This window comes from Procambarus clarkii, chromosome 67 (assembly GCF_040958095.1).
Source record: "Procambarus clarkii isolate CNS0578487 chromosome 67, FALCON_Pclarkii_2.0, whole genome shotgun sequence".
NCBI classification, from domain to species: Eukaryota; Metazoa; Arthropoda; class Malacostraca; order Decapoda; family Cambaridae; genus Procambarus; species Procambarus clarkii.
In genome coordinates, this window is record NC_091216.1 from 16,572,162 (window position 1) to 16,582,053 (window position 9,892).

General features: G+C 36.4%; 1 protein-coding gene across 4 annotated transcripts in view; it reads right to left on the minus strand.

Annotated features, from left to right (window-relative positions):
• Nucleotides 1-1,907, minus strand: part of LOC123767541 (E3 SUMO-protein ligase Su(var)2-10) — a 123,903-nt gene extending 121,996 nt beyond the window's left edge. For all 4 annotated transcript variants that reach the window (XM_045757237.2, XM_045757236.2, XM_045757235.2 and 1 more), the window contains exon 1: nucleotides 1,717-1,907. In XM_045757237.2, coding sequence (XP_045613193.2) covers nucleotides 1,717-1,880 — 164 coding nt within the window. In that variant the 5' untranslated portion in view covers nucleotides 1,881-1,907. The remainder of the gene's footprint in view (nucleotides 1-1,716) is intronic.
• Between the last annotated feature and the right edge of the window lie 7,985 nt (nucleotides 1,908-9,892).

A 9,892-nucleotide genomic window follows, 5' to 3' on the forward strand; every position in this document is an offset into this window, starting at 1 on the left:
AGCATAGCTCTCTTCCTGTAGCTACATTAGCAAACTACATAAAGAATGACACCAAAATTTGTGAAATTTTGAAAGAACAGTAGAAAATCTATGTTTACCAGACCACCAACCAGAAGGCCTGGTCAGAGACCAAAGCCATGTGGGACAGTGATCTTCAAAATCTTCAAAAGGAAACCAAAAGTAGGTAAGCTAGCACCCTAATAGAAGATCCTTCCAACATTCTTTCATCAAATACAGGTAAGAAATGTTGTTGGAACAAAAGTGGTCATTTTTCAAGAGGTAATTGGACAAGTTCCAATATGAAATGCAAGACTAGCCAGGTTGTAATGGTGGACCTGTGAGTCACTGCAAACAACAGCCTAAATGATCAAGTTATCATCAGACAAGACCAAGCTTGGAGACTAGAAACTAGAAGACCTCTTCAACTGACTACAGGTAATATAGGTACAGGTCAATATATCAACTTACTATAACAATACCCGATTTCCTGATACCCTGTTTCGTAAGAGCACTTTCCTTTCTCGAGCAGTCCAGGTACATGCATAATCTTTCCAGATAATTTGGTTTTTTTAAATGACGAATATTCTGAAGGTACTGTAGAGTAAAACATTTTCTAGAGATCTCCACAAAATTGTTTGATTACAGTTCGAGTACATCAGTCTCCAATTGTTCGAAACGAGGCAAAAATGTGTACTGTACTCTCTACACATTTTTGTATCCTGCAGCAACAGAATACAATTGAGAAGCAAACAAATTTTGAGGGAGTAATAGACAGTGGGGAGGGAGGAAGGTAGGATTGGAGACAGTGGGGAAGTAATAGACAGTGGGGAGGGAGTAATGGACAGTGGGGAGGGAGTAATGGACAGTGGGGAGGGAGTAATGGACAGTGGGGAGGGAGTAATGGACAGTGGGGAGGAAGGAATGCACAGCGGGAGAGCAATAGACAGGAGGAAGGAATAGACAATGAGAAAGGAAGAGAGGAACAGACAATGGGAAGGGAGGAATTAACAATGGGGGAGGAAGGAACAGACAGTGGGGACAAAGGGAGGAATAGACAATAGAGAGGGAGAGAGAAATACACAATGGGGAGGAAAGAATAGACAGTGGGAGGAACATATAGCAGGGAGGGAGAAAAGGGATAGACAGTGAAACCAGGGAGGGAAAGAGGGAGGGGGATAGACAGTGGGAAGGAAACAATACACAATGAATAGGGAGGGAGGAATGGAATGTGGCGAGGAAGACAAAAAAATAATGAGGAAAACGGCATTGCTGAAGGCAATGATGAAATGGTAAAGAATGCATAGGACAAAGTGGTGCCGTACCCCACGGAAAGTACCACACAGTGATAGAAACGGTATAACAGCTGCCTTCCCCTCAGTTGTGCTTTGAAATGCAACCAAAACCAATAGTTTGATTACCTGCAATTGATTCACAAATATGCAGTGTTTTAGGCTACATGTTAATTGATAACTTAAAAAAAATGCACGGACAGGAAATATTATGCAAGAGAAAACTTTATACTCTTACCAAAACATAATACTATACAAACATAACAATACATCAAAGAAAAAGAACGAAAAATAATGATCTACTTATATAAGTTAACCATGCTCAAGTGATGAATGAAAGGGATATGATGCAAACCAAATGAATCTATAATCTGTGATGTACGAAGTACAGACGGCCAGTCTCACATTCACAGATTATATCACTTACTGAATGCTCTTGTATAACTCTTTGATCTTGGCTTGTATGGCAGGATTTCTTAATCTCACTATTTCAATAGCTCGACTCTGTAGCTCATTCTTGCGACCAGTTTTATTCTTGCCTGCGTATCCTAGGAGCATCTGAAGTTCTGAGACCCGAAAGGTCATCACCATTCTCTGTTGGAGAAGAAGTCTTGACGCATGAATACATGATTAATAAGCAATACTCATACTGCTTCTATGCTTTTTTTTGTAAGTACTGTACTGTATTTGTATCGCATTTATCAGACTAAGAAATAACAAACATGCAATTACAGTAGCCACAGTATGATGAAAAACTAACAAGACTCGTGCATCACGATGCACGAGAAATCCCCTCACCTCTTCCTATATGCATGAAAATTGTCAAAGAACAGAAACATTATAAAAGTGAAAATACGACCCTAGATGAGAAAATGGTTTAAAAGGAAACTAGCAAATATATGACTCTAAACCACATTTAACAAGTAGAAAATGAAGGGGTGACAAATAGACAAAAGGAGCATTATTTTATAAGAGCATAATTTCAGCACACACTCAGTTTAATGCAATGGTGAGAAACAAGGCACCTAGACTTCAAGCACACCACTCTATTTTACAAAGAATTTTAGGGAAAAAATGTGATGCATTCCAGGACCATGAATTTTATTACAAATTATAAGCACAGAACTGTACATTTTGTAAAATATTACGTTTTACTACACACTGTACAGTATTTGAATTCGTATGGCCAGATCAAGAGAACAATACTCATCACAATTTAAACTAAAAATTGACGATGATTACTTTTAAAACGAACCCACTCTTTTCCACCCTCAAAACTGATTTGTTGGGTTAAAATTTTCAATACATAATTTGTTTAATTCTATTGAATCAATAATTAGTGAAACATGAGCACATTCATTCTCAAATTCAAGCTCATGGGATGGGCACTGAGTGAAAATGATCTCAGTCAAAATTAAAACTAGCCATACGATCTTTCTCAAAATAGGTTGTATGGCCTTCTTGTGCTCTAAACAGATTCTCTTGGGTAAGATTTTCTATTAAGTTCTTGGGTAATTCATTGATATCGATTGACTAACTCTTTGGCTACATGAGACAGATCTACGAATGATCCATGACGTTACAAACCCCAAGCTGATCTGTTTGAATCAAATTTTAAGAGATCTTCAGTAATTAAAACAACAGTTTAGATTTAGAGGATATCACCATACGAGCTCATGTAAAATCCTTAAGTGATCAAAATTTTTGTCACGCATAAAAGTAGTTCATGCAAAATCTCCTCACATAAAACTGGGAGTGTACTGTGTATATAATTGCAACATGAAACACACAATATGTATTAATTCAAGGCTTAACAGATGTACAGCACTGATCTTTTATTACATCTAGTTTAATATTCAGTATTCTTTTATTGACAAAATATAACTAAGTGTTCAGGGGCCAGAAAAGTGTAAAATATGGTTTAAAGCTGCTAATATTCAAATGTGTCAGAGACTATAGATATAAAGTTAAGTAAACAGTACAGTACTAATAGAAATTTTGTTATTTCTTTAAGTTGTTGCATAAACTAAAACCTTCAACATTCCAAAGTTAAATGGCTAAAACCTTAGAACATATAGTTCAAATATGCTTATAGTTAAGCTTGCCTGAGGTTTCATTTTGAGGAGGATGAGAGTGCTGTAATGTAACTGATATGTAAGGACTATACAAGACTGTACTGTACTAGAACAAGCAAATTGTCCTCTTGTCACAAATAAAGGGAATCTTTTTAAACTTTTAAGATTTCAGACAGTGGCAGAGGTAAAGAGATACAAGCTTTATTTGATACCAGAATAATAAACTTCTTATGCACGACTAATCCAATTGCCTTACCTTAAAAATATCAGAAGAAAGAATCCTAGATGAAAAGTTTAATATCACTAATATTTTTTTTTATTTGCATGTGTGTATGTCCTTGTGTGTGTGTGTGCATGTTTATAAGGTACTGGAGCCCTCCAAAATCTGTATTATACAATTACAAACCCACTTTAAATTCCCATTTCACAAGGTGAAATCTGAATTTTTAAACAGTGCTCTTATTTTGGCAATTATTAAAAACTCAGAATTTTTTGTCACTCAAAATGAAAATTAATTTACTACAGCACTAACAATTGTTTCCAGATACAGTAGCTTTAAAAATGTAATCTAAGTAATAATAATGTAGTTAACATTCATACCCTAATTTTTCTAAAGCTCATTGGGCAAGTTTATTGAGCAAAATTTATGCTGTACTTCAACCTATCATTCAGACATCTACTGGACAATCTGACTATAGAAAGAATTTCACTCTCAACACCAGTATATTCCCCCCACCCAAGCCCCCCTGAACCTGTTCTACAAGGTAGGGCCATGCCCTTCTAACACTTTTGTGCTCCAGCGATGACAAACGTCGTCGTTCATTTTTCTCTTGATTCTACTCCGGTGACGACGTCCGGCATCACTCATTAAAATATTTGTTAAAAATTTGAATTTTATTCGATCAATCTAGGAGTGGTTTCAAAATGAGCACCTTCAGACTGTGCACAATTTGATACCAAAATGAAAGACGTAACATGAAAATTGATGTCAGAACACTGGAAAGATATAAATAATTTTGTGGTGATGAGCATTAAAAAGTGTTCATAAGTAAAAATATTTGTTAAAATTTTATTTATTGTTCTATTATTATGGGACTAGTTTTAAAATACGTGTCTTTTTATTGCAAACAATTTGATACCAAACTGAAGGACGTTGCATGAAAATTGATGTCATCAAACTGAACGAGTATATACAGTAGTCTGCAGGTGTGCCAATTGGTGCTCGTTCACGAGTAACTTGGCCAACTTTAGGCTCTGCTGTGGGACTCACTCCGGGCTTTTAGACCTTATATGCATATACCACTATAGAGAATTCTATTGCGAACACAATGATACCAAAACGAACGATGTAGCATGAGAAATAAGGTGAGAAATCTGAAACGAGTATATACATTTTACAGATTTTGCGCGCTCACGGGTAACTTTGCCGATTTTAGTCTTTATATTTTGTTATTGGTATTGCTTATATATATATTGCAGTTGTTATTGCTTATATTGGTCTTTCTACTTAGAGCATTTTATTGAGAATATTTTGATACCACAATGAAAAATGTAGCACAAAAACTAATGTTAGCAAACTGTATGTGTTTGTCTGGTGTACTGGGTGTAGCGGGTGTGGCAATGAGTGTGCTCTAGCGGGTAAGGCTTCGACGACTTTGGGGGTCGTTGCGGGTGAAGCGTGCCCATGTTGTATAATTTATATGCATATGTCTGTGTATGAAATTTTATTGCAACCACAGTGATACAAAAAAAAAAAAACGTTGTCGAACAAGTTTGGACTTGATAAACCTGAACAGAGTAGCAACATGTGCTCGCTGTTTGGCGTGAACGACTAATAAATGACTTAGTTCTTTATTTGGTGCCGGCATCACGTTAGCTTTGACGACATGGTATACATATGTTCCTATAGAACATTTCATTGGCAACACATTGATTCCAAAATAAAACACTTACATCGAAAATGAAGGTTTGAAACATGAGAAGAGTATAAACTTTTCAGTAGTGGTATAGCGCATGTGCAGTTGTGCGTGCAGTAGCGGGTAACCCTTAGGCAACTTCCCACGGTCTTGCGGGTGGGGCGCGCCCATGATTTGTATTTTATATTCATATGTCCGTGTAGGGAATTTTATTGCGGTCACAGTGATACCAAAATTAACGATGTAGAACAATTCCGGGGTTGACAAACATTTAAAGAGCATGAACATTTCATCGCAGTTTGGCTCTCGCGGCTAACGATTGCCATAGTTTTTTATTTGGTGCGGATCTCACGTCGGCTTTGGAGAAATTTTATAGATATATTCCTCTAGAGCATTCTCTTGCGAACAAAATGATACCAAACTTAAATACATACATGGAAATTTAAGGCGAGCAGACCGAAAAGACTATAAACATTTAAGTGTCGCTGAGTGGTCGACCGAAACAAACGACGCATACTGGGGAGTTACACAAGGACTGTCGGGCGCGCGAAAGTGCTAATAGTGTAAATGAACAAGGTCTATCAACTTTTCCATGTCAAAAACTCTTTCTTAAGTTCAAGATTTTCTATAAAATATCTTGGGACCTCATTCCAATTAAGGAAATATTGGTTCATAGCCATTTACAGAATAACATTATTGACACTTTCATTGAGCCAAATGTCAATCATCACTAAGCAAAGCTCATTGAAACTGCACTTTCAAAATAAAAAACCAGCTATGGGATTTCTTCCAAAATAGGCCTATTGACTTTAACCCCTATTCCCTTAAAGAAAGATTACTGTAATTTGGATGCAAAATGTTAATAAAAGTTAAATTTACATAAATATCTCCATATTTACTGGTTAGGGAACCTGTTGATGGGTTGCACACCCAGCCACATCTGTCAACACTAGTTTTGACTCTAGGCAGAGTACTCTAGTTTTGGCCTTAGATGTTCCTATGATTATTTCTTCACTTTTGTTCATTCGCTACAGTGTTGTGAAGAATAACTAAATTTATGTACAGTAAATGTAATTTACAGAAGCATGGACTAGATCCATTACTAACTACTGTATGGTTATGAAAACTACATGAACATAAATGATATACATATCAAGAAATTATAATGAAATTTTAAACCATGACAATTACCGTGTCCGATTACTGCACAAATGTACTGGCATACAGTACATTTACGACAACAACCACATTTGCATAGTAAGCAACCATGAATTAATAGCAGGATTTTGTTCATGAGCGAAGGTAAACTCCACTACATCCAGATAGAGCTAATATATCCATATTAGCATCATTGGTATAAAACTCAGACAATAATGATTTAAATCAATGTATGATAACTGCATTACCCCGTAAATCAATGTGTGACGGTAATTGCACCTTGAGGGTTAAATGAAGATTTTATTTAAAAAAATTATTAACCCAATATAAACAGTATTTAATGAGAGAGAGGTCAATATTCAGTTCTGATTGCAAAACTCCTAACTCTCAAAACAATACATAACTAGCTACTGCACCTTTTTCAAACCAGATTCATCCACTTTCTCCCATATCTAAAGCTATTTTATTCAAAATCACCTAGGAAATATCTTAAGAATCTGTTCCAAGTAACACTACTGTTTAAGTCCAATGATGCATTTAAGGTTAATGCATAATTTTGCTGTGATTTATCCAATCATATTAAAACTTCATCTGATCTCCAAACTTCTAAAACTCTCTTCCTTAATCATTCAACTTGCATTTACATGACAATCCTTTTGAAATGGTGGCTGTCAATAATGGTATTTATATCAAGAAGTGTGGAAAATGGGTACACTCTTATGTACACATATTACTAATATGTAAACCATCTTAAAATACATTATTTCTGCTGTTATTACATTGTACACACACCTAAGTTATAAATATTTACATGTTTATACACTGTTATAACACACACAGCACTTCTGTCACTTTTCCCACCTTTTTATGTTCTTGCAGACAATGCACTCATGTTGGGCCTTGGCACAAGCTCCAACATGAGGTCAGTCTAATTACACAAAGCTACCCAAAGCCACCCAAAGCTTCCTGGCATTATACTAGTAATGAATAAATATGATATATTTACTCATTATAATGTTGGCACTGAATGTAGAACATGGAAAACATTTTTACTCTGAAAAAGTATCATTTCATAACGAAATTAGACGAAACTAAGCTGCTGGTGACGCCAAAGCAAGTCGACGGTTCAAGCAATAATGTTGTGGACCAACTAAGCAAAGCAAAGTAATTAGGATTTCTGTCAATTAACTAAAACTCTGTCTTGATATTGGTCGAATTCGGGTTACTGAAGTTCCAATTTGTAAGCTCATATTGTACGAGAGGGTTTGCCATGGCCAAACAGTAGAAGGCATCAGAATTAGGCAGGAGAGACCACTCCACAAATAACTATGACACAACATGAACACTGGCACAAAATTAGGGACAACCAGAAAGGCAATGTAAACACCAGCTCATACTGGCACTGGGAAGGACCCAACTGTAAAACTAAAAGTACTTGCACCTGGTCCTCATAAAAGTGTGGAACTACACAGTGCTACTCTGTTACCGAGAGAATTTCTTTCCGAACTTTTTTCTTGAATAGAAAATTGGAGAAAATTTGTGCTAGCCTGTAATATTTGAATGTTCTGCCAATTTTATATAAAGATAACATTCACCACTAGAGACCTCAGGCAATTGTTTGCTATAGTGAAAAAATCTTGAGCCTGAATTAAATGATGTGTAATACATCTGGCACATTGTAGTGTGAGCCAGGTCACAAATGCAATACTTTTTGTGCCAGATAAAAGAAGTGTAGGGATCAGAAATGCATACTGCTGATGATATAATGTAATAGGAGTGACACGACATTCCACTCTGGATCAATGACAGTTTTACTGACTACTACACCCTCCAGAGATTTTAAAAACGGCCAAATCACTGATATCCATGTACAATACAGTTTACATTTGCATATGAAATGTGTGTGTATGCAATTACAAGACTTATGCACAAAAAATGATATAGATATAGGTTGTGCATATAACCTACACATATCTGCATACTGCTGTAGTGGGGCAGCGGGCATTACTTTAAGCATACAGTGGAGCCTCGACTTGCGAATTTAATCCTTTCGCAGACGGGTCATAAGTCGAAAATTCGTAAATCAAAACAAATTTTCCCATAAGAAATAATGTAAATTGAATTAATCCGTTCCACACCCCAAAAATATTAACTTAAAAATACATTTTATACTGAATAACACTACAATATAGTATGTATATCTTACCTTGGATAAGGACTCTTGTTGGCGTATGGAAGACCGTGAAGAGGGGGGGGAGGAGGAGAGGCGAGTCTTTGGAAGGGGAGTCCTCTTCCATTATAACATCAGGCAGTGATAACTTTTCTGGGGTACTCTCTCTCTCTCCTACATTTTGCCTGCATGCCACTAGGACAAGCTTGTGGCTCACTGCTTGTTTTTCTCACTAAAAATCTGTCTAGCAACACTTGTTTTTCCCTTTGTTGTAACACTTGTCTGAAGTTCTGAAGTGAGTCATCACATTGTCATTAATAAGGTTAACACAATGGCCTGCTACAGCTTGATTTGGGTGACACTTTTCAGCAAAACTTTGCAATTCTTCCCATACTGCACACATTTTCTTAATAAACGAGGAAGGGACATCCTCTACTCTACATGAACAACCCCTCATACAATTTTCATGTTTACAAATTATCTCTTTGTTTTTCCTTTATGGTCATCCTCACATGTGTTTTCTAAGGTTGAACCTTACCACTGACTTTCTTGGGACCCATGGCATGATATATAATAATTATTTTTATGTTAAAAAAAAAAAAAAAAAAAAAAAATACTGAAATTCTTTACAAGCACAAGCGTCACTAAGCGGGCGGCTCTAGTAAACTGAGGTGGGGTCGGCCATACGACCAGGAAAACGCGCTTGGTTGACTCAAACGCATATCAACAAAGGTTGTTTGTCGACGACACGTTCGTAAGTCGAATCGCATTTTCCGACAAAATTTACGTTGTAAATCGAGTCGTATTTTCCGACAAAATTTACGTCGTAAGTTGAGTCGCATTTTCCGTTGAAATTTACGCGATAAGTAAAAAAATTCATAAGTAGGGGCAATCGTAAGTCGATTGTCACTGTACAGTATTTGGTTGAAAGTGACAACATTGCTAGCATTGTTCATTTTGCTGTTCAGGCATTCAATGGGTCTGACAGTCTTCTTTCCATACCAGAATAAAGGGAAACATTTTTTTTATTCTTTCCATACACATTGAGTTGGATGATCATGTTACCAAAATTCGTGGTCAGTCTGGGTTTTAGGATATTAAACATAACAAGAATGACTGAGTATTATGTGTATGTTTCATTCCACCCTGAAATATCTTCAGGTGAGATATAATGTTTTCCATGTACTGTATAGTGAAAATCCATGTTTTCAATGCATAGTTTTCCCATGTATAGTAAGGGGAACATGTACTCAAGTAAAAGTGATGTGCAGTTTAGGCGAGTCA